General features: G+C 42.8%; 2 protein-coding genes across 3 annotated transcripts in view; one reads left to right on the forward strand and one right to left on the reverse strand.

Annotated features, from left to right (window-relative positions):
* Nucleotides 1-43: 43 nt before the first annotated feature.
* LOC132260896 (uncharacterized) lies at nucleotides 44-1300 on the reverse strand. The gene is made up of 3 exons (XM_059759287.1): nucleotides 1194-1300; nucleotides 814-947; nucleotides 44-519 (listed from the first exon to the last, which is right to left on the reverse strand). Exons 1-3 carry the CDS (start codon nucleotides 1254-1256, stop codon nucleotides 99-101), a joined length of 618 nt encoding a protein of 205 aa, XP_059615270.1. The 5' UTR covers nucleotides 1257-1300; the 3' UTR covers nucleotides 44-98.
* An 810-nt stretch (nucleotides 1301-2110) lies between these two features.
* Nucleotides 2111-25326, forward strand: part of LOC132260895 (mediator of RNA polymerase II transcription subunit 13) — a 31348-nt gene continuing 8132 nt past the window's right edge. Inside the window, exons 1-9 of one of the 2 annotated variants that reach the window (XM_059759285.1) lie at nucleotides 2111-2540; nucleotides 11516-11846; nucleotides 18669-18756; nucleotides 18826-18909; nucleotides 19666-20541; nucleotides 21855-22106; nucleotides 23616-23778; nucleotides 23846-24402; nucleotides 24941-25310. In XM_059759285.1, the coding sequence (XP_059615268.1) occupies nucleotides 2472-2540; nucleotides 11516-11846; nucleotides 18669-18756; nucleotides 18826-18909; nucleotides 19666-20541; nucleotides 21855-22106; nucleotides 23616-23778; nucleotides 23846-24402; nucleotides 24941-25310 (2790 nt within the window). In that variant the 5' untranslated portion in view covers nucleotides 2111-2471. The remainder of the gene's footprint in view (nucleotides 2541-11515; nucleotides 11847-18668; nucleotides 18757-18825; nucleotides 18910-19665; nucleotides 20542-21854; nucleotides 22107-23615; nucleotides 23779-23845; nucleotides 24403-24940; nucleotides 25311-25326) is intronic. The other variant, XM_059759286.1, reaches the window with a different exon arrangement.

A 25326-nucleotide genomic window follows, 5' to 3' on the forward strand; every position in this document is an offset into this window, starting at 1 on the left:
CGCTAGAGGCGCTGTTGCCACTAAAGAGTCACTTCAGAGCGGGAATCTCTTTATTCTACCGAACTTTGCGATACAAAATACTAACAGACTTTTGCCTTCTATGGCCAAGATCTCTTGGCAATGTGGCCTCGGTACTTCTTCCTGTACGTCAGACCCGTGACGAGGGTTGAGCTCTTTGGGAATGCACTCACACCGCCAAACATTGTGTCCTCATCGGGCAGGAACCTCTTGAACTCGCTCTGAATGTGAAGATTCACCGGCAAATCCTCCTGTTTGAGCGTGTCCAGCGGCAAAGTGCTATCCACTGGAGTCTCATAGAACTCAATGACATCCTGCACACCCTTCAGCTTGTGCAACTGCGAATTGGGCACTTGGTGATTGAAAATCTTCCGGCACTCTTCTAGGAATTTGAATTTGTCATCCAGCGAAGAAAAGACCGCAGTGCCGGCATAGCCCAAGTTGCGTATCTGAGCCGCTACGTCGTGTGGAGGTGTGTATGGCTGGCATGACCGGAGGAATCTGCAACGTGAGAGATTTTATTGATTTGAGGAAAATTTGCCAATGAATCCGAACGACACTCTGCTGCCATCTCGCGATGCACTTGGTAAGAGGTGCACGCATGCGCCAGCTGATTCACCACCGTTGCCGTCTCGCTCGCGTCGCCCTCGGCGCGAGTGCACGCGAGCGAGACGGCCTCTATGTACAGGCGCTGCGAGTGTGTGCGCGGCGGCAACAGAGAGTCGTCAGACGAGTTTTTGGTCAATTGAGAGCCAAGAGAGTGTAGTTTGCTTCGATTCCTCTAACTGTACACACCCTCTCGAGGCGAGTGATTGTGCCACAGAGTCAATTCGCTGTCCTCCAGTTTGCAACTTCTTCTTCGGCTTCTTTGGCTCCCTCGACGGCTTCGTGCGGTAGTTGACTGAGCTCACGCCGAACCATCTCGCTTCCTGCAAAGAGTGCATTTCCGGGGTGATTCGTGAGCAATTGCGCGGAGAGATATTCGGTGAACGGGATTGTGGCGGTTGCGGAGATGCGTGTTCTCCTGTGACGTCACCGAGCACTCTGTGACAGTGTGCGTGTGGTGGAAAAGTAGGTGTCGCGTGGTGGATAAGATGAATAGGGAAAATGTGCCCGAAATCATTCCGGGAGAGATATAATTGATGGTGTACAATTGAAAAGTTGTCGGTACTTACGAGTGTGCTGGAAAAGTGTTGACCTGTTTTCCACACAGTAAAATGTCGAGCAACCGCCGCCATTTCTATTGTAATACAGCGAAAAAGCCGCACCACTTCATCGACTGACGTTGAGAAATCTCACCACAGCTCTCCGTCCGCGAGAGAGACTGCACTATGTGAATTGCTGTACGCCGAGGTGCGGAACAGAGTGAGAGAGAGCAAAATCTCGAAGACGTATGTCGAAACTAGGGTGTGTGAGTGCCAGGGCGCTATGGGTGTTCGTGGATGTGCGAGCGGGACAGGTGACCCATTGATTCGGTTCGCCCTTCGGTCGCATTCCGGGAGCCCCGAGTGAAATTCGAACACAGTGTTGTTTGAGAACCAGTTGAACCCTACAAGCCAGAAAATGAGCTTAATGGCCAGAAAACCGTGCACTCTCATCAAATATAGCAGTAATTTGTGAGTGAAAAATCGGTAAAATTACGGTATTTCGTGAGGAGTCGGCGCTCGTGAGCCGCCTGCGGTTGGTGAGAAGGACACTCTTCCTTGCTGAAAGCCTGCGTGAGTGAATATTGGCGGAGGATTTTCACGAAGTGCACGGGAGACTGTGCAATATGTGAAGAATAGTGACAAAAGTGATTGGGAAAGCTAGTGCGAAGAGCCAAAAAGTGGTGAAAAAAGAGGTCGGAATTACAGTGGAGCAGAGGAGTATGTGTGTAGCATTTGTATTCAGTGCGAAAATGGAAATTTTCCCCAAGTTGAGAATGGTGAATAAGGAAAAATCACACACCACACTTGGTCTCCATTAATTCACCATTGTTGGCTGAGTGTTGGAGGTGAAAGAGAGAGATTGGACCGAGAAGAGTCTTCCGACACGAGCGAGAGGCGCAATATTCGCGGCTGGCGCGGGTCAGTGTGTGCGTGCGTGCGCGTGAGTGTGTGTGCGTTTCTTGCGAAAAGCACGAAACGTCAACCTGACAGGGACGTTTACAAGGTGTTGCAGCGGTGTGCGTGGCGAAGTGGTGTTGGTGAAGGCTCTGTAAATACTATCACTATCTCCCTCTGATATATTCACCACCCAATCCATCGTCGAGTGCGTGAGTGAGACAGTGGCACAGAGTGACAACTAAAGTGAGATCTGTCCGCCATTTTCTAGTCGCCATCGAAGGTGAAAACCTTACTAGATGTTGGTGTTAAGAGAATTTTCTCATTTCTAGAGTGATTTTGCCACTGTTTTAAAGTATTTTATGGCTAAAGTGAAGTGTTGTGTGACATGAAAATGTATTTACTGCAGCAATGACGCATCAAAACCACCAAACTAACGGCGCCAGTTTGGAGGATTGCCACACAAATTTTTTCGCCTTGGTAAGTCTCTCAGGGAGGCCTCCCCACCTTTCGGCCACAGTCCGCACTCGGGAAAATGCCCGAGTTGTTTTCCATGAAGGAAGAGAAGAAAAAAAAGTGTGTGTGTTTGCAAGTGTTTTCCCCAATGTGGAATTACATTTTCCTTGATCGTTCCATGTATAATTGATGTTGGATGAGATGTGTGAAAGGAGAGGAGGAATTGTGTATGAGGGAGAGAGAGAGAAGAATTGTGGCATTAAATTGCGACGCAAGATAAATTGATTAGTTTGTGTGTGTGAGTGTTTTCTTGCCTGGCTACGAAAGAGAGTTGAGTGAAGTTTTCTAAAAGGGGGCCCCAATTTTTCGGTGATCTCTCCCACTCATTGGGGAGCACTTTGGCTTTGAAGCATATACACAATATGCTCTGAGTGAGTGTGAGAAAGGCCGAAGATCGACTTTTCGATGAGTGAAAAGTCTATCTTTTGACTGACTGTGAAAAGTCTGTTCTATATTCAGTGGGATGCGTTCCTTTCTTTTTCGCCGAACTTGCGATCGCGCTCTCCCAAATATTGGAAATGCCGTGAGCGAGGCTGAGTCGTGAGAGAGAGAGAGAGAGGGAGAGCGAGAGAGGACTTTCGATTATGTACTTTATGAATGGTAAAGATGGGCTGTGAGAGTGTTGGTGCGGTGGAATGAAAGAGTGTGCTTGATGAAAAACTGTTACAATTTTGATGTTTCTGTTTATTGTTGAGAGGAGGTGGAAAAATTATGTGTGGCCTCTTTGGCAATTGAGATGCTGGGAAAAATGCGGAAATTTTCTACTTGGGAGAAGAAAAAAAAGTCCGTCGATTTGGATGAAGAGAGTTTCTTTTTGGGTGAGGAAAAATCGATTGCGGCGCTGTGTCGGTTGCAAGACTGCAAACGAATGTGAAAGTCGGACCCGCGGAGAACAAGCCTCTGCCATCGCCATGTTTCATCACGCAGGCAGAGTGTATTTTTTTCTTCTTCTACAGTATAAATCCAACTATCGATTTGAAATTTACAACAAGGGAAAACATGGCTGAGAATTTCGGTGTGCGAAGGAAAGAGCAAGAGAGAGAGAGAGAGAGAGAGAGAGAGAGAGAGAAAGAGATTTCATGGTGCGTTTGTCAATATGAAGAAATCCTTGATGTTGGGCTCGCCGGGAATGGTGAAAAATTATGTACATTTCCACTGTGAAAACCCCCTTCTTTGCAGCGGGCGAATGTGTGTGGGGAAGAAAAGTGCGGGATGAGTGGGGGACAGAGAGGAGAGTCATTACTTTAATAAGAATTTAATCGGTGGCGCGAGAGAGGAGAGAATTAATGACTCTGGAAACGGTTTCTTCAGATGCTCTGCTGATGATGATGTTTAGCTGTATGACTGTGTGTTTGCCTGAATGTGTGTTGTGCGTCTGACATTCTGCTATATACAAGACGGTTTTTTTTGCCTCCCAATGTGGCCCTCTTCTCATTCTCCCAGCGAGTGAGAGAGAGACTTTTTCCATGATGTATGTTTTGTCGTGGAGAAATCACGACTCAATTGATGGCGAGCCGTGGAAGAGAAAAAAATCTTTGTACGCCTTTCATCAGGGGGCTTTGCAACCCTTTCTTTCGCCCAACAACACCCGATGCTTATCTGGATTTCAATTCACTCCTCTGGGCCGCCGCTGTACATACAGTGCGATTTAGACTGCAGGGAGAGAGAGGAGGCTTGACTCGTCTTGAGCGGGCCACACAGTACATAGTCGGGGTAATAATCGAACGGGAGCGCGCCGTTTTCGTCACGTCTCCACACGCCGAACATTGTCGTATCTTGGTCGTCGGAGTCTCTTTTGTGCCATCTCTCCACCTCCTCGTTTTGTATTCATCAGCCTCACTTCATCTCACTCTATCCAATTTCATGGAAATATAATTGCAAGAGGAGGACGGAATGATGGTTAAATATTCCACCCGATATGTACATATGTAGTGAATTGAGTCGACGTGCTTTAAGAGCTTTCTGATTCGACGTCTCTCTTTGCGTCCCATTAGTTTCTCTCCTCTCTCTCTCTCGTTCTCTCTCTCTGGCTGTGTGTGTCTTCATTTTCGTCGAGTCTCACTCTCTCTCTGTGGAAATGTCAGCCAAATTTTCCTTTTTGTGTCTTTTGTCGTGGAATAGGTTTCACTTCATCAAAGTCGCCTAATCGATTAACTAAGTAAAGAAACTTCAAATTCGTATGAAATTATCTGCGTTTCTTTTATTGTCTAAGAAATCTTAAATTCAAAATTTCTTCTGACTTCATGTTTCAAATCCAAACTGCTCTTGAGCTTGACCACAGTTAATGCCTTAATTTGCATTTTCTCCCCCTTCATTTTCTTGCCCTCCAGAGGAAAGTCGCTGGGCAAGACGAGAGGAGAGTTTTTCACTCTTATGCGCCAATGGTTGGGGCCTTTCGCCATGTAAGCGGGCGCGATTGATTCAAAGACGAAGGTGTATACAGTTGAGAGAAAAAAGATATTGCCAGTGTAACATGAATAACACGCGAGAGAAGAAATTAAAATCTCCACATAATATATTTTAATGTGGAGCTTTTTCTCTCTCACAGCAGCAATATTATTTCAAAGAGGGAATTGAAGATGAAGAAGAAGTTGGAGAGAAAAAAAAAACTTTGATGTTTGAGAGAAAATATATTTATGCTTATGCTGTGCACGAAAGAGACAGAGATTCTTTCCATTCCTAAACTGTACAGCCTTAATGTGGTTTTTTTTCGGTCTGTGACACAACAGATTTCTCATTAAATAGAATGGAACGGTATGTTTCTCGCTGTTTCTCTGCGATTCTCATGAGTCAAAAATGATACATAGGTTTTTGGGAGATCATGTGGCAAAATCTGAACATGAGTTGCTCAACGGCAGGGTTTTGATTACACACTTCAATGATGTGGAGTGAGTTTAAAGGAAGAATGTTAAGTGGCACCTGTGAGAGAGTGTCTGACTGACGAGAGAGCGTGCGAAAAAGAAGTGGAAGCGGATGTTGTACAGCTTGCATTCAAACACAATATCATCTTTATTATTTGGGGTGGAATTGTGTTTATTCTGTAGATAAATTTTCTGCCTAGATGCCGATGGAGTGTTTTGCTGGCTGTCAAGTTTCTCAGAAGAACATATTCTTGCACACCGAAAATGGTGTGTCCTTCGCAGAGTAATAAGAGGTTTATTACACCTAGGGTGGTGACTGTGGGTAGAGAAAAGGTAGATGTTGCGCTTCTCGCAATTGACTCCTTAACAACTACATACCTCAGTTGTGTTGCATCTGTTTGTGTTTGCCATGGAATCTTTCCCATGGGTCTAATTCCACAATGAATGTTTCTCTCTACCTCTGAGTTTTCTAATATTCCTCAATTCCGCCGTAGCGATTGTTGGACGATGAGATGTGTTGAGCACGAAGGAGGGTATTTGAGGAGGCCTTTATGTGGAGTGACGCGCTGTGAACCCAAATCGTTGGGTACTTCTTGCAGCCCAGAGAAACATGTTCACCATACAAAATAGTACATGTATAATTATAATCGTGGTAGTAATAATGGACTCTCTTCTCAGTTATGTTTGCGCTCGAAAGTAAATAAACATGGTTTGAGGAGAAGAAGAAGAGCATGTCAAGAAGAAGACTTAAACTCACACACGCGCTTTGGTGTGCGTGTGTTGCCGCTTATGTATTCAAATCTATTGGCTTTTGAGCCATATATTTTCCTCATCTGAAGATTGCGATGAGAGAGAGTGGGTCTGGAAACCCACGTTGAGGGTTGAGAAATCAAATACTACGACACAGTATTTGAGAGTTGCATTTCGAAATTTGATGGGAGATTTCGGTTTATAGTTCAGCCACGGAGAGCAGAGAGAAAGAGCGTGAGAGAACGAGAGACGAATTTATTTTAATGCAATTATGTGTGCATTGATCTTGTGTATTTGGGAGAAATATGAGACGACTCCGGGAATATGCTCACTTCCATCCGATTCTATGTATGGAATGGAAGAGAGAGATATAAGAAGAGAGGTTGAAGTAAGGAGGAAAAAAATGTGTATGCCTGGAAGTTTTGCCGGTTGCCTGAGTCGCTCTTGTCCACTCTTGTCTTTTTTTTCTCTCCTTCCCATGCCGTCTGCCTGGCCTCACTTCTGGCCCAGATGCAGGTTCCCACCGTCAGGTACCCTAGAGCACTGTATAGGGGAGATTGTGTGTGAGGCAGACGTTGTGTATTGCAAATTGAGTGCGAATACGCTGAGCGAGTGGACGTGTGCTGGTGAGTGAGATACTGATGGTATTTTCGTGTGAGATAAGAGGAGAACTGCGAGAAAGAGCTCTGGCCTGAGGTGAAAAGGCATAGGGTTTAGTGGTATGCTCCATTTCCTAACCATTGTGCTGCACAGGCTGCTCTTCTCGACTGTTGACTAAAATGTGTGTTGTGATCTTGAAAGTCTACCCGAAGGTCGTTAGCATTATGTTCGCCAGTGTTGAGCCTGGCTGATGCCAAGTGGCATTTTAGGAAAATGACACATAACATGTATTGAGGAAACTTATAAAGAATCTCTCAGCCGTCGTCAGCACAAGTGTTGTCATTGTTGAAATGCTCAGTGAGGATTTATCAAAATTGCGGTAAACCTAGGTCCGGACGATAAGGTTGTTATCAAGTTCGAGAATGCCTACATGTATGGCACTTTATGATTATGTCAATGTGTTTTATGTATCCCTATCGTCACCCTGGCTCGTGTCACAGTCGTGTTGATGCTCTGACCCCAATTATTTAGCACGATTCAATGCTTGATGTTCAACATTGTAAATGGAGGGTTGGTTAAATTGGCAGAAGGAGCTTGTTTTGTACAACACTTTTTTCTTTCCTCGGCGTCCGTGTGTGTGTGTGTGTGTGTGAGGATAAAATTGATTGTAAGATATTTATTATCTGCAAAATTTGCTATCTCGCCTCACCCACTATCTTCTCACTCACTCTTGATAGTGGCTATCAACTGATATGCGCGATTGCAGACGTGGGGCTCTCCGTTCTGGTCGCGCTCTCTCTCTCCAATGTAATCGGCGTCTCGTTGGATGGCAACTTCAAAATATATCTCATCAATATACAACTGGGAATGCGCATGTTCTTGCATGTGCGCTAATCAAACCGGTGCGGTGTCTTTTGCCGACTTTTTTGTTCGCTTCTCTCTCTCTCTCTCGTCCATTGGAAAGAAGAAGGAACCTTGATGGAAAATTTGCCCAATGACTCCGCAAATGGCTGTATTTTGCTTTTCTCCTTCTCAACATTCTTCTCTCTATCTTGTGTATAATATTTACATCAAAACATCTCTATTGACACATGTGGCATTTAATCAAATATATATATACATATATTTATATATGTATTTTCCTCTCAATTCCATTTGATGAGAGAGAGAGAGAGAGAAGCAGAGAAAGAGAGTCGATTGAGGGAAAAACGTCTAAATGTATTTAATATTAAATGGATGCCACGCGAGAGAGGGAATTAAAAGTTGAATTGATTTTCTATTTGAGTGTATACTTGTATAAATTATACATTTTTCCCATTGTTTGTACTCAAAGTAGATTTACTTTTTGAGTGAGGGGAAGAAGAGGTGAGGAGGATGTGTAATGTATAAAGTTCCATTTGTGTGTGGCGGTTATGAATAAAATATAATCATGTCTTTATTATTACTTTTGGACAAATAAAGGAGAACGCCGCTAAGGAAGTGGCAATGGATAAAAGAGACAGAGGCGTTGAGCTTGAAATACACATGTGCGTCGTTTGTTCTTGTCCAATTATCTGTTGCTATCTCTTAATGGTGTTTCTTTGTACCTCAGAGTGCGAATGAGATGGAGAGAAAATCCACACTTATGATATGATTATTGCATGCTGGCTCTGTACACATGCGCGCCACTTCGTCCCCGACATCCTTCGTCTGTCAAAACAATAGGGCAGCAATAGTACGATAGGCGACCGTCTGTGCTGTGCGGCGGGGGGAGGAGGAGGAGGAGGAGTTGATGTAGGGAGAGAAAGAATGAGGCGAATTCGATGATGGAAAATGGTAACTGTGTGCAAGAGATGGAGGTGAATTGATGAGAGAAGTCTGTTGTTCAAGTGATTACATAAAACTTGTTTTCATGCTTCTCACACCCTCACAAACAATGCATCCGGAGAATTCGGAAAGAATATTATTTAACCTTATACAATTTCTCTGTCAAAGAATGGCAAAATAGAGGATTTTCAAGTCAAGTGTAATTAATTTGGCTCTGAAAAAAAAGTGCCAAACATTCTGTTCTACAGCAAGAAATAAACCCTTGTTTCTTGATTGTGTTGAAAGTGTTTGTAGAAAATGATATTGCACATATTTTCTATTGTTCGACGCGAGAGAGAAGTTTCTCAATATTTTTCCCACTTGTTGATGTTCCTTTCTTATTAATTTCATAAGATTCATCTTTGCCTCACTTTTGGAAACAATCCTCTATATAGAAGAATGTGTTACAAAAGTCTCTCTTCTCTCTCTCTTTTTCTCTCCTTCTCGATGCACAATCAAACACCTTGTTGACTGAATGCATTGAACGCGCGACTAAACATTTGAAATTGAGTCTATTTAGTTGGCGATAGAGCCAACAACCGATTATCTATCTTGCGCGGCCTTACTTCTGTTCAGGCTGTTCGGTATGTGTTAATATGAGTTCTTATCACTCGCCCACAGAGTGTGTTTCTTTTGGGTGAATGGAATGAAGAAGCAGAAGAAAATTGGACAAAAATAAGCTTCGCCACAACACAAACCTTTCTCTACGAGGCATTTATTGGGTCATGATGATTTTTATTTAGCATTGTCATCACTTTTGTAATTTAACATTGCTTTGAGACAGACACTCTTTTGCATTCATTCTGAAAATATTTGGCTTTTGCTGTTGTTGCTGTATTTGTGGCCTTTTCCACAAATCCACCACGACGCGCGGTGTGCGCAAAGGCGCAAAAAAAAGAGGCAAAGAGTGTCAAAACTAAAGTGGAAGCATGAATATAAAGAGTAAGATTGGGTGTTTGCGAGTGTGTGTTATTTAAAGAAAAACAAAGCTTTCTCTGCTATAATTAGAAAGTCGATAAAATACTTATAAGTGGAGTCAAATATAGCGCTCCATTGCGATGCAATTGTGTTGAGATGACTGTGAATATGAAGCCTTTTTCTTCTTATACACCAAAGTTTGTTTGCTATTTTTCCTTCATGTTGCTGAAATCTCAGAGTTATATTGTTTTTGACATTTGCAGCATGTCAGCAATATTTGAGATTCATCATCATCATCATCATCACCAACATACATTGTTGGTATGTTGTGTTGTGTGAGCTTGTGTAAAGATATAATTTTCCCGTATTCACCGTTAGTCATGTAACAACAACACAAAAGAAGTTAAGTGAGTGAGACGCGTTATGAAGAGATTACATACTTGCTGAGATTTTACTTTGAGCCATTATAAGAGAGACACACAGAATCTTGACTTGGTTCTGTTGATGATATGGATTTAATAAAGAAAATCCACCTTATGTCTTTCAATACACACGGGTGTAAATATTATTATTATTATTGTGTGTGAGTTTCTCTTTGGCTTCTTTTCTATCTTTTCTCGTGTGTAAAATGCGAAATTTGAATAATAAGTTGGCGTGCTGTGTGAATGTATATTACAAGAGAGACGGAGAGAGAGAGAGAGGAGAGAGAAAAGCAAGTAAAATAAGATTACTATATACATATATATTTTCAATGTGAAAACACCGATTTTTTCGCTATTCTTCTCTCCGTTCCGAAAAAAAGAGAGAGCCATTGTGTGTGGAGAGAGAGAGAACTGTACGAGAGAGAGAGAGAGAGTGTGTTTGTGTGTGAGTGTAAAGAGAAGTAAAAAATCTCAAGGCGCGCATGCAATACGAGAGTTTGGAGGTAACAGAAAAATTTCACAGAAAATGAGGAATGCGCAAGCGAGAGGCATGGATGGGTTGTAATGTGGGTGATTGGCGGTGTTGAGAGTGTGTGAGCGAGAGGAGGATATATCGATTCAAATAAATTTTGAGAAAAAATCTCAGTGGCAACATCGCGGTATACACGGTGTCGGTCCGTTATCGGCAAAGGTCGGTTTTTCCGTTTAATATGACATACACACACACACGCACACACCCATGTGGGCCAGGGGAGTTTGTCACATGTGTATATTTTGATATTATTTTTAATTCGCTATGTACTCCCTGCCGTGACTGTGGCAAAGTGTGCACAATTCATTGCAAATGTACATTAGGCACACACGCCGCGCTCTTGGCGCGTGTGTGTGCGCGGTATAACTTTAACTGGTTGACTGGATTTAGCCAAATTGTGTGAATTTTCCATTTAATTTGACAGACAGTGAGAGAGATATAGAGAGACTTTTCTACATAATGTAGAGTCAGAGCTATACATTGTTGAAACATAAACATTATAATTGATATCGCAGACTTTTCAACACAATCTCATCCACTTCAGTCATTATCACTCAGTAATCCACCACAAGCGACAATATTAGTGTGTTTTAAATTATCACGAGTGATTTTTTTTGGTATTTAGCCAATTGGAAGTAATTCCTTTTCAAAAAAATACACACAAAAACAGAGATATTGGATAGAGATTTTTTCTTGCGATATTTCAGTGAATTGCGTGCAATGACGAAGGAGAGTATACGCTTTATTTTGTATTTTTGTTGGAAAATATTTATACCACTTTACACACATCAGGCAAAGAGTCCTTGGCCCAAAATTAACCTTATGGAGAAATTGTGTCGATCGTGAATATTAAGAGAGGTACAAATACAATGGTTAATTTAACACATTCGAGTAGTTAAGCATGTTGAACATGATATATTTATGTTGCTCTGAACTGAGAGAGAGAGAGAGCATCGCAGGCAAGGTTGTTGATAAAGTGCAGCTTCTAATTGAATTTTTGTCTCCTTTCAGACCGATCTTTGCGGCATAAAATGGCGTAAATTGGTCATAGGTGAACGACCGAATGCGTCCAGTGATCCACTGGACGATCCAGTATTGCGTTCATACTCCCGATGTTTAGCCGCCGATATGCTGTGCGTTTGGCGACGTGTCGCCGCCGTAAAATCGGAACCGTCCGGTGCTTTATACGACATAAGTTTGCCGGTACAGGCTTCCACGGGCAATGGATATGTGGTGCATCCACCCCTGTCGCTCAGCGCCGCCAAAGAGCTCTGGATCTTTTGGTATGGCGAAGAGCCAGACCTGACTGATCTGGTCGTGCCCGAACTTCTCAAGGCTAATGGTAAGTTAATCTCCTTTAGACTCTTTATTAACCTATAAAACCGCTGGATTGGGCGATATTCTGTCATTTGCACATTGTCACAGATTCGATAAACATCTCCTAAACCACTCTTTGGCATAATTGGCTGTTTTACGGGGAGGGTGGCGACGCCCTTGGGATATTTTGTCACGGGGTTTTGGGGGAATATTTGCGTAATTGCATTGTCATATGCATTTAACCACCTTCGGTCAATGTGCATAAATTATTTGTGTGGTAACATATTCAGTCAATTTGGTCATATATGAAGGGAATTTTTGCTCTGTGCCACTTCTCTCTCTCTCTCTTTCACTGTATTTATCACTTGAATTTCAAGTGGCAGAAGGTGGAAGATAGATTCTTTTGTGTGACAAAGGGAATACCTGAAATACCAAGCATGCACTCAATTGCTCATTTTTTGGGGGGTAAAAATGTGGCATTATACAATTATATATAAACACACACACATGAGCAATTTCCGTAGCTTTTTCCTTCCTCTTTGGCGTTTTCTCTCTGCTGGTGGTTTTGTACAAAATTGCAGCAAACTGAAAGAATTCGCGGGAAATGCCTTGTGAATGGAGGAACGATAGTTTCTTCAGAAATGTATAAGTAGTAAATCAACTGGCAACAATTGGCCATTTAGTCATTGTATGAGGATTCTTTTCTTAGTCGTTTTTCCTTTGGTTGTTGCTCTCTGTGCCAACCCCTTGAAGAAGCATTTCACCCCATTCCTCATGGCTTCTATTTACCACTCACAACACAATGTATGATCGATAGAGCGTGGCTGGTGAGGTGTTGTTTTTCCTTCTGCCGTTTCGCCGTCACACCCGTGGATGGGTTACAATAATCGACTCTCTTTGGCAAAGTGTTAAACATCTAACGGAGAATTGCTTGTGAGGAAGAAGAAGTACACACATTGGCAATTGGGCGGGCAATATATGATGTTTCATTCACGGTTTCTCTTCTCTCAGCCCGGGTGGTGGATTTGCAAGTGTCGCATGCCTTTCTGGTGGCACTGCTTTGTTATCTTTGAAATCTGCAAGTCTGCAGAGACAAACAAATGGAGGGAAGAGGAAGATTGAGTCCTCTGAACATGATTACAGTCAATGAGCCGGTGAGTGCGGAGGCATTGATAGCGAAACGGGAAGGAATGGTGTATGAAATGTGTTTTGCCGTATCATATTGGGGTGTGTATTTGGAAGATCTGTTTCTCTGGGGCTCAGGAATTCGAGAGGGTGGAGGAGGGGGGGATTGTGTATGGCATCTCTATTGAAGACGAGAGCGTGGATTGCGCGCCCCACATAGGAAAGGGAGGCGAGCGTCGGTGGCAAGAAGACAGAGAATGAGAGACAGAGAGAGAGGGAGTGGAAAGGCAAGGAGTCGGATGTGGTGTGAGATGGGCAGATTGTACGGAAAAGTTGAGGAAACTCCCTATGTAATGTTTGCAGGAGTTTTTGGACTGGGGTTGCTGCTTCTCTGTGATACTTTGAGAGTGTCTATCCCACTCTTGCGCCAGCCCAGAGACTCGTGTGGCGGGAGAGAATGAGAAAAGATATGATGAAACATGTATTGGATGGGGAATGCTATTGTACATATTATATTGAATACAGAGGAGTTGGTTAGGCGAGAGAGAGAGAGAACGAGAGAAGAGTTGTTCGCAGTGTTGGGCTATATGGTGATGATGATGATGGTGAAATATAGAAAAGGGACTTCTGCCAGTAAATGCCGCTTGTTGTTCCTGCCTGAATAGAGGCACACAGTCTACAGACAGCGATATAGGGAGAGAGAGAGAGAAAGAGAGAGCAAAGTAGAGAGAGAGAGTTTGGATCAATACAAGAACGAAATATAAGCCTGAATTTATATTGATTTTACGTGCGTGGCTTCTATTACTTCCTCCACACAGCTCGGGAGCCTTTCTGCCACTGCTTATGGTTTGGGCTTCAACAGTCCTCTGGTTGGGAATCAGGAGGAAAAAGAGATTGATAGTTGTCACATAGGAAAATGAGACGATAAATTGTCATGTTTCATTGATTCACAGGATTCACACATTGTTGAGCATTTGATAGAGATAATTTGATCCACATTCTCTCACTTGGCCATGTGATCAGTGTTTGAGGGGGTGGAAAATGTGTCCACTGTCGTCCACTCGTCATGATGGAATTACCCGAGTTATTTCACCCATAAGCTCACATTGCGGTTTTTCCTGAGTGGAAAGTTGCGCCCCTCAGCATGGGGTTGTTATGTGTGTGCGGTGCTTTTTCTCATTATCCCTCGAAGCACTGTGAATTGTATATCAATTAAGTGTTTTGTTCATTTGCTACAATTCTCAGGGCAGATGACACTGCATTTTTCCTATGCATCCAAATAGCTTTGAGGGAGAGACTTTTCTCAATTTTCCCATATATGTATAGAGAGTGTGTGATGAAGGGTGTGTGTTGTGTGGCTTAATAGAGAGAGAATTTTCCAACCCACATTGTTACTTTTGTCGGACATGTATGTACATTCTTCCCTTATGTATTGTGTCATGCGGAAGGTAAATGCTTGGACAGCACTTTCTTTATCTCAATATGTGAAAGAGGTGGTGATCTTCTGGGGGTGGTTTGAGGGCCTCTCTGCCTTCCACTTGACCACACATATTTCCTCCTGGCTTGTGTTTTTCACACCTTTTTCACGTGTGATGAGGAGAATTGGAATTGTGACAAGGCGGAAAATATGGTCAATTTCCTGGGAAATTGCTCACACGTAATAAGAGTGAAAATATTCCTTTTCTTTTAGTACATCATAATGAAGCTGTTGCTCTTTATTGATCCATAAAAATTACACAACTCGTTTTTATTTGTGACGTGGACTTTTCTTATGAACCAGACACACGGAGTGTGTCTTTTATTGCAGTGGGTGGGATTTCAGGGGGGTGGGAGTCAAACTACATGTCATGGAGAAGAGAATAAGAAGTTTTCAGTATTTCTGGGCGTTGGAATGATGTGTGTTCCTTCTGCACGGCGGCAGAAAAAAAAGAGTCGTATGGAAGAGAGATGCTTTTGTGAGACTGAAAGCTTTTATTATTATGTGTATCTATATTTCTTCAACTGTAAGTCTCTCCATGCTCTGAAGCATGAGTGACGTTTATGGGACTAATGTTGCGAATCATGGGTATGAGGAGGGAAGAATAAATGTGTCGACTGAGACGTGGAGAGAGAGAGAAAGATGCTTTCTTTTCTCATGTCATGTGCATTTTTACCCACACACAGAGTCGTGAGATTTGCTGTCTTTTCTTCTTCTTCTTCTCCGCGAAGAGTGGCGCGATTGGAGTGGGTGGGAAAAGTTCCCCTTGAAGGCAAAAGCGCGTCTTGCACAGACACACTGTACATAGTAATGCTTTCGGTGTGTAGATTTTCCCGTAGATGGGCGAAATTGTGGAGAGAACATTTTGTAAATCGATCGATATACAGCGCAACACATATAACGGTGGTTGGAGCTTTTGGCGAGCTTATGGAGATTGTGTGGCTCGAAATGCTTCCCTCTCTCGAGTGTGACAGTGGCTTGAATGGGTGGCGGAAGTGATGGGGATGCTCCTGGCAGAGAGCCGAGGGTGTTGCGGCAATGTATGTATTTTTTTCCCAAGCACCGGGGGCGGCAGATTGCTGGCCGACGACGACGACGAGAGGTGGCAGTGTGTGTGGGTGGCGCAAAAGCGAAGAAGTTTATTGTGTCTGCATTTTGGGTGGGATTGAAAGAGACGACTGGCGTGTACTGGAAAATTGTGGGAAATGCTGTGGGCGAAAGGGCGCACTGTGCTGTGCTGTGTGTGACGAGAGTGAGTCCTAGAGTTGATTCCCTCGTCTATGTGGGTGGGAGAGATCTCTTTCCAGGGTGGTTGGGTGGGTGGGTGGCGGTGGAAAATGGCAAACATATTTCCATAATGAAGACAAACGTGAATTTGTATAGAATGTGCCAAGAAGTTTCTCACGAGCTCGATATCCAGGGCGGAATGGAGTCTCTGTGCCGGAGAATTTATGGTCACTAATCACGATAAGAGGGAGTCTCTCTTCGCCTAGCCATCCTCGCCTCGTGGCGCCGAGCGATGAGGGGATTATGTTGATAGATTTTTGTCATGAAACTTTTTCCACTACATTTTCAAATGGTATTTCCGAGGTGACTCTCCTGCCACGAGGATTAATTGGGTATCATGAGTTGTTGAGAAACTGTTGATTCTTCAGCGTCGTCGAGTCACACTTGCTTCTTCTCAATCCGCGCGACCTTTTCTCTTTCTTCCCTCCCAAGTGCAATTTGCACAACAATGTTCTTATTTGAAATTGTAATTTCCTTCTTTTTTTTTTGCTCTATAACTACACATTAGAGTTTTTCCTAACCATCCCCGCTCGTGAGGTGCGTTGAGTTGTGTTGTGTGTTGTGTGTGTGCGGATGTGTGTTTGTGGTTTAGTTTTGGTTCTCTGACCATCGCAAGAGTGAAGGATGTGACCCAAATTCCTTTCACAATGCCTTGGTGTCGTAATGCCACCACTAATTTGTGCGTAGGTCATTGATTTTCACAGCCAAGTCACCCCCCAAGTGTGGGGTCGTGGAGACTCTGTGACCTGTGAGATATTTGCACCTGCACAGACTGTTGGGGGGGCAGTGTTAGACGCATTTTGGACGTTGGTGACCACAAAATAATATGTATGCTGCTGGGGGGGAATCAAAGATTTCTCGGTCAACCACCTTCTTTCCGTATATGTAGTGTAAAAGGCACAAGAGTGCGATGGGTGTGTGTATTTGTGTGCGCGCGCGAGAAGTTCTCTCATGGGCCTCATCAAAGTTGAGAAGACGAGACGAAATAGCATATTTTTCCGCTTCTATGATCGCGCGCGCATTCATTTGTATCAATATCCACCACATATGACGACGGACTTGGCACACGACGACCTCCAACTTTCCAATTCGAGCTTGTGGGTGAAATTCACACTTGTGCGCCACTCTTTTGTCTCTCGAATACTTAGTATTTTATTGAGAGTCACGCAGGGGTTTTTGCTTGAAAATATACAATATACAATTTGTAATAATTGAAGCTTTGAAGAGCGTAGAATTTAGTTTGATCTAAGATCATTTTTCTTGGCACATTCAGAAGGATAAAATAAGCTGATAAGATGACAGCAATTGTCGGTTAATATGATGGTGAATGAGAGGATGTTGAGGATATAGAAAAAAGGAGAATTATGGATGAATATCTTTGATGTTTAGCGTTCATTCATGAGGTCAATGTTTTTACACTCTTCTCTGTCCAATAGTCTCTTAGAAATGTATTCTGTGATGACTTTAATCACAGGAAGATTATTCTTTATTCATCAATTTCACCTTCTCGTGTATTTTCCACCCACACACAAAGAGGCGAAGCGATGGAAATGAAAGTTGATTTCATTCATTGCAAGAAATGGTTTTGGAGAGAAAAAGAAAACCTTCGAATTATTTTAAATAAAATGCACAATTAGTTTTAGTTTATTGACCCTCATGAACTACCTTCAAGTCGCAACACACAAAACACATACACAGAGAGAGATACAAATGAGCGCTGAAATGGACGGAAGAGTGGGAAATAGTCATGTAATCAAAATGAAGAAAATGTACACATTTTATTATATTCTTTTATATGGGGATATTTTATAATAAATGTGTGTATTGAAGCGGTGGAGAAACGGTTTTCTTTCCTATGCCTTTTTCTTGCATTTCATACAAAAGTCGCACGGTTTTGTCCGTTGCTTTTAACATCGCGCCATCAGCCATACATTTTAAAAGATGAAATGAAATGGGTAAAAATTGTGTGTCTTCTCTCGCTAGACTACAAAACGCAAGTCGTCCACTGCATGGGTGCGAGAGATAAGGAAAATGTGTTGGTGAATTGACTATTATTTACTGCGGGGGGCTTTGACGTGCTGAAAAAAAAAGTGCCACAAGTGATAAGCGAGTGCCTTATGATCAGTGCTGCGGAATCTTCCACACCGGGGGAGATTATGAGGGTGTGCGTGGGATTTCCTGGGAGTGTGGGCAAATGATGACGTAGAGAGATATGCTTTGGCGTGTGACCTTGGCGGGAAAGACACCTCAAATCGCGCAATTGGGCAATGGTTCTCGCCACAATCGTCACCAGCGTGATAAAAGGTATAAAAGAGAAATGAAATTGAATTGAGCCAGTGCGTTGAATTTGCCCTGAATGAAAAGAGTATTGATTAGAAATTGTCGGCTCTCCCTTTGGACACTTTTCACCCTCATCTTGACTGCTGCTGCTTCTGCGACTGTGGTTGTATTGTATATTTTTCGTATATAATTGTTTTTTAAGGGAGGGTGACACAATATCATAAGCCGTGTAAAACATTAGCTTTGGGAGATATTTGTGTACTTAATCGTGAATGTCTAGACACACTGGATGATATTGCAATGATTCAGTGTGTCTCTTACACTTTCTCTTTCATCCCACTTTGGGGTTGTTTGGCTGTGAAAATTTTGTGATTCTTTTCTCAAGTGATGCGAGAGAAGTGGGAAAAAGAGAGGAAGATGAAAGGCGCGCACATTGAGCGTTTGTTGACTCTTCTGTGTGTGTTGGCTCTGTTGGCACCCTATTCATACACTCAATTCCTTGCACAAGAGAGAGAGAAAGAGACTCGTCGAGAGAAATGGTCTTGGTTTGAAAGTTAATAACCACCGAGGGGAGCGGCGAATTATGGGATTTTTGAGCCCTTTCTTTCCGTCACAAATTCCCGAATATTGCTCTGCAATTTTATTCACTAATGCGTGTCTTTTCTCCTTTTTTTGCAGAAGGCAGTGAACAAGGATCGTGGGAAAGCGCCTTATCTTATGAATGCCGTTCTCTACTCTTCAAAGCGTTGCATAATCTCATTGAAAGGTGAGTGGATGGCATTTTTTGGACTGTTGTGTGAGCGCAACAATATACGTGTCTTCTTGCTCTCCTCAGGAGTCTTCTGTCGCGAGATGTTGTCCGCCTTGGCAGGTGGTTCGTACAGCCGGGCTCAGGTGGCGATCGTGCATCTGGCAAGAGGTGAGTTTTCACACACAACGATGATCCCTTTTTTTGTACGTTTGCGAGTGTGCATGTGGACTCTCTGTGTTGCTCTTAATATTTTCAAGGTGGGAAAGTGTATTTATGTAAAACATTCTTGTTTATTAGTTATTAATTTGAGCAAGGTGAAAGAGAGATGTACGTGTTGGTGGAGAAATCACTCTGTTGCATGTTGAGCAATAGGGCAAAAATAGAATTTTCTTCAAATTGTGCCTATGTAGATAGGAAAATGGGATGTTTCTTTTTTTCTATTTTGTTTGTTCGACACACAGGGAGAAGAGAAGAGTGAGAGAATATAGCATGCATGATGAGTGTTGTTAGAAAATTGGAACGTAATCGAATTGAAATTGCTGATTGAATGAAATATCATTTAATCGTGAAATGCAGTGCAATTCCAATTTGATGCCTTCGGGCAAGTGTGTTCCAACAGTAAAGTGCGGGGTCTCTGCAGTTGATTCTTTCACCGTTTAATGAATCAATCTGTCGTTCACTTCGTCACATTCTCTCCACCATTTAGTTCCAATATGAGCATGATCTGTTGGACAGGACAGTGGGTGGAGGTGTTTTCATTTCCTCACTTGATTTCCTAATTCCGACAAGCATGAATCTTCAAATTGTCCGTATTTGTGGAGAAGTAGAAAAAAATTATTGATTGATTATATCTCTTATGTGAAATGAAATATATATTTATTCATCTTCTAATCTCTGAATATTGTCCGCTTTGTGTTCCAACAGCTCCCACCATCTGTCATTCTCATTTGCATTCTTCGTGCACGGCGACAGCACGGTGTGCGCCTCGATGGACCTGCGAGAGCATCCAGTGGTGCGTCGGCTGACGCCAGAATATCTGGCGGAGGCGCAGGCGAATAGTGGCGGCGAGGTGCGCCCGAAGCCCGTCATCCTGGCACCATTTGGCCTGTCGGCGACCTTGACGGGACAGACCTTTCGGTCTGGATCAATGGATCCGGTCACGCAGAAGGCACTGGACGACTGGTGTGCCTTCTATCCGCTCAACACCAGCGCCAAGGAGGCCACGGATCTGCCGCCCATGGTGGAGGTCGTCTCGGGCGGCATTAAGCTACGTTACCCATCGAAGTATGTCCTAGTCACGGATATCGATGACAGTGCCGCAACTGTGGGCAAATCACTCACCGCCGGGCCCCAAGGGATGCCCAATGGTGTTGTGAGTGAGAAGTGTTCAGCTGTGGTCTCGGAGAATGAAGTCACATCACACTCACTGCCTGACATCCCCTTCAATCACAATGATCTGGGCAATCCGCTCAGCATGCATCTGGCACCATCTGTGGCGACGGTGTTGCCGGAGCGCGTGTGGCAGGATTGCATCACCAGTCCACTGGCTCAGGCCTCCACGGCGACCTCGTCCTCCTGCGGCAATGTGGTGCCCATGTCGTCGACATCGCCGAGTGGGAGCAGCAGTAGCAGCAGCAGCAGTAGCACGGGGAATTCGGGCAGTCAGGGCATCACCATTAAGCAGGAGCCCGGCGAGGTGGGAGCAACGCCACCATCAAATGGTGGCAGTGACATTGTTACCTCGACGGGCAGTTGGAACTTCACAGATCCAACGCTGAAGGCATCGTGCAGTTGTCTCAGGTAAGTTTGCACACGTCTTGTGTCTTTTCCATTAGTTCTTATTACCTCCAAAGACACCCGCTCTCGTGTTTAAGAAAGTAACCGTGGTGATAAGCCGAAGAACAATGAGAGAAAGAACTTTGATAGTTCCTGGAAACAAAAAACAAGAATCCCTTAGACTAATTCGCTAAACTGAGGGGGAGACATTGACGATATGCTACTTGTCTATTTTTTTGGTATTCTTTTCTCCAATATTCTAATATATTTTTATTCATTATTATGTACTGCGCACCTTGGAAGAGAAGAATAAGAAAATATATATTGTTGTGCATTTTATATACCTACTATAGGATGTTGAAAATAGAGTCTGCATAAATTTAGCTGCACGTTTTTTTGTTAACTATTTTTAGTAGTTAAATGGCCGAGTATATTTATTATTATTTTCTATAAATATTCCTTTTAGTTCCTTCCATTGAGACTTGCTGTATGAATATATACAAAAAAAAAGAATCGTTAAAGTTTGATACCATTTACACAAGGAGTGTGTGTATTAGGGGTGTTTTATTTCTGACAATAATGGGCAAAAGAAGGATGTTTGGAGTGGGAAAAGAAAAGGAGAGCAAGAGAATTTCAATGAATATAATTTATAGTGGTTCAACTCTCGCTCTTTATGTATTTATTATCACACTCTGCTCTTCAATATAGGGTGTCTCAGGTTGTGAAACTCTTTAGATGGAAATGAATTGCAGAATAATATCTTCCTTCAAGAGAACTGTGCTTTTTGTCAGGCATTCAACAATATTATTATGAGTATTATTATTGTTGTTGTGAAAACATTTCATAAAGTGAGACACCTTATCAAATTTGACTCCTTCTTTCTCTGTCAATTGTCTGTAGTTTCTAATAATGGCTTTTCCGAAAATTCTCCTTTGAGTTGAGCGTATCATTTTCAATGGCATTTCTTGAGAGTTTTTGACAAAGTTTGTATAGAAAAAGAGAAAAGAAGCAATCCTCATTCCATGCTTTTGCGGTAATTGTGTTAATTTGAATGACATAATTGGAATTGATTATGATATGTGCTACTGTTGCATAGATGTACTTTTGAACTTCCTTTTTTTCTGTGTTAATGTTGGCGTTGTGAGATGATCATCATTATTATGGGAGATGATAAGTAGATAGAAAATGAAAGTATTTGATATTCAAGGGTTTTTGTTTGGGTGGGTGAAAAATGATCAGAGAGAGGTGCGAAAATAGGAAGAGTTCTTTCTCCACGAGAGTGAATTAGTGAAAGAAAAAAAGCACTACACTGAAGCATGGGCCAAATTGGCTTTCAGGTGTAGAAAAATGACTGGACGCTCGTCGGCGACAAGTGGTGGGAAATCGAGTGGTCGGACTGAGAAGGGCGGTCGCTTGAATCGGGTGCTGTTCCATCGGCGACCCAACTCGATGGTGTTGCATGGATCCGGTCCGGCTGGATCAACAAAGCCATCCGCATCGCCTCAGTCGTCCCCGTGTGCATCCACGATCGTCGCCACAACTGGCAAGGATGCCTCCACTTCCTCTACTGCCACACCGACCAGTCAAAGGTTTGTCCCTGTGAAAGACACTCTGTTGAGCCCTCCTCCACTGCATCAATCATCATCCCCACATTGGCACTCAGGGCAGGCTCGCTCTCATTCTCACACGCTACACGCATATCTTTTTCTTACCTCTGATCCACGCCAAGTTTTTGCATGATGTGTTTGAAGGGTGTGATGATGGTGGTGAATACACACACAAGACACTTTTGTATAAAGAAAAGTAATAATAATAATGGCATTTTTCTCCCTATAATTATAGCATTATTATTGAAACTTTCTTCCACGTATCTTTTCATCTAATGTTTCTGTTTTCTTTCTAATATAATTTTCTCACACTTCTCTGGCCTTCATTTCGTCCTTGAAGACTAAAAGACAGCAATGAAAATTGTATAAAAACATCTTGTGTGAAAAGAGTTATGCGAATTCGACACAAGAAAGTACACAAAAAGATAAGCTGAATTCCATTGAAAGAGTTGACACACTGCTTGTGATGCTTTTACGCTATATGGTTTCTGGGCATCACACTCTTCGGTGGCAAATTTGTAGATTAAATTGAAAATTAATAATATAATTCACTTTTCAGATTTCCAGCACTTGATAGAATGTGTGCTTTTGACTGACTTTAATATTTTGACTTGTAATAAAGGTGGTGTGTTGATTGTATTTGCTTAATCTGTTTGATTGTGTGTTTTTTCGACTGTAAATACAATATTTGTGTATTGTTGTTGTATTATATGAACAATATTCTGTACATTTTTACGCTACATTATATTTGTTTTCACTTGCATGCCTTCAATTGGTTGCATTTCATCATTAAATATGTGCATTTCCGTCTCATTTTTTTTAAATACCTTTTTTCTCTGGCCCTGTCATATATTTATATGTGAAAAAAGTATTTGTATATTTCATGTTAAACAATGTTAATGGTTTGTGTGCTAAAAGGGATTTTGTATTTTCCCAAATTCATTTATTTAATTGGCACAAGAGTTAAAAGGCTGATTTAAAAATGCGATTTAAAAATTCCTGATGCGAAAGTCGAGGAAAGGGGGTTGTGAGGTGCATTTTTTTGTGGTGTTGGAACACAACGAACGCATTCCTCATTGTTGCATTAATGTATTATGATTTATAATCAAATAACATCAATCGATGCTCTCTTTCATAGTGTTTTTTATTTCTTTATTCATTATTATATTCTGTGCGATGTATTATCTGTTTTTTTGACATTATTATTATTATTATTTGTGCAACATTGTGCCATACAATGCGATACAGAAAGAGAGAGAGCGAGAGAGAGAGAGTGAATGTAATGGACAGAAGCAGTGGTATATCATTCACAATTTTACTTCTCCATGATTTTCAAATATTAAACGAAAAAGTGGACACATTTCATATTCACGGGAAGCGGTGTGCAAATTTAATATAATAATGTATAACATAATACGATATTTTTTTTTGTTCAGCTCTGCAAATTGAATAACAAAAATGCAAAATGTTAATTCATGCTGTTAATTGCAGGGTGGGAAACCAGCAACAGAGCCATCCATCATATCCAAGACACTCGTCGCTGGCTGAATCTCTAGCCCCAATACCGTCCGTCGGATCTCCAGGCAGTGCGGGACCATCGCCTCATCCCAACTCCACGCAGTCACAGCCCACGTCTGTTCCCTCGGCGGATCAGGTGAGTGTTTTATCCTTCTGAGCTTTTCTGTGCGAAAGACAGACTAATTTCCTTCCCACTTGTGCAGATGCTATCAACCATATCACCGCATCCACCGTCATCTGTGAGCGCCATCGTTCAGCCACCGACGCCAATTGAGGCGCACCTGGACAAGAACACGCCCGCCCCGACGCCAACGGACCAACACGATGCCAAGGCGGTGGCATCGCCATATCAGCAGCAACAGCAGCAGCAGCAGCAATCGATATCTGGTGATATGACTGTGGCGACGCCGACGAGTCAAGCCTCGGCTGTGGCGTCCAGCGCGGCCACCGCGACGGCGTCCTCGACGGCGCCCAAGAGTGAGCAGCAGATGCTGCAAGTGAAGAAAGTGGACCCGAGTGGTAGTCTGAAGACTACGACAATTCTCAGTAACAATATTAGCAGTAATGTTTGTAATTTAAGTGTTAATAACAGTGCTAGTAATTGTAACTTAAGTAACAATAGTGGAATTAGTTGTAATAGTAGTAGTTTTGTGTCATCACTGAAGAGACCACAACTTTGTTCGAAAGACTATGAGAATATCATTGATGATGACTACGTGCCGCACCAGCTGCTCTATGATTACTCAACATGGGAAGCATGGTGAGTTGAGAATTTTTCCTCTTTTTCAATACTGTGTGTGCGCTTTTTCAGTGCACAGACTTTCTGTGTGCATTCCTCTTTTAATTGTATGGAAATAAGAAGCAATTTGACTTCTGTTGCAAGAGAGATTTCTTCGTTACCTCCGAAATATCTCTCTTGTGATGCATCATTGTTTGGGTGTTTGATTTCCTCAGAGCGCGCGATGATCTATTGTGCATCTTTTTCAAGCGGAAGCAACATAGTTTGTCTAGAAGAGTGAGAGAGAGAGAAACCTGAGGGAATTATGCAATTATCAGCAATGTGTTGGTGGTTTATCCCACACTCGCGCTCTCTCAACACTTTCACTCTCAATTCCATGACACAGTTTTGGCCAGAGAGTCTCCACAGGGTTTGGTAGTGTCACAGTATGACTACTGAACTATCTTAGGGCTCTAACAGCAATGACTTGCCACACAATCGTGGTCAAAGAGAGTGGGAGGATGTCTTTCTCACATACGCTTAACTAATAACATGATACTATGCATTGTCCCACTTACAGGCTCAATCATCCAGTAAAACGGTACAAACCCAACGAAGAATCAAAGGTAAATCAAAGCTACGACTTGTACGCGGGCCGAATTCACACGCAGCCTCATTTTCCACCCGTGACGCCACCGTTGGCAATTGAGGGACAGGCGAAGAGTGCAGTGAGTGCGGCTGGAGCGATCGCCGCCACACCGATGGATGAGGAGGTGGCGTCGCCGCTTCTGCAGGCGCACGAAATCAAGAAGGAGGCCGCCGATACTGAGGCTGGCAAGGAGGCCAAGTGTCTCACAGAGAGTCTCTTCACCAGCGAAGGTCTCCAGGCGTCCTACAAGGATCTGGATCAGATCTTCGACAGTTCAGATGAGACATCAAATGATGAGACGGTAAGTGACACTGATT

The sequence above is a fragment of the Phlebotomus argentipes genome, unplaced genomic scaffold, assembly GCF_947086385.1.
Source record: "Phlebotomus argentipes unplaced genomic scaffold, Phlebotomus argentipes genome assembly scaffold_18, whole genome shotgun sequence".
NCBI lineage: Eukaryota > Metazoa > Arthropoda > Insecta > Diptera > Psychodidae > Phlebotomus > Phlebotomus argentipes.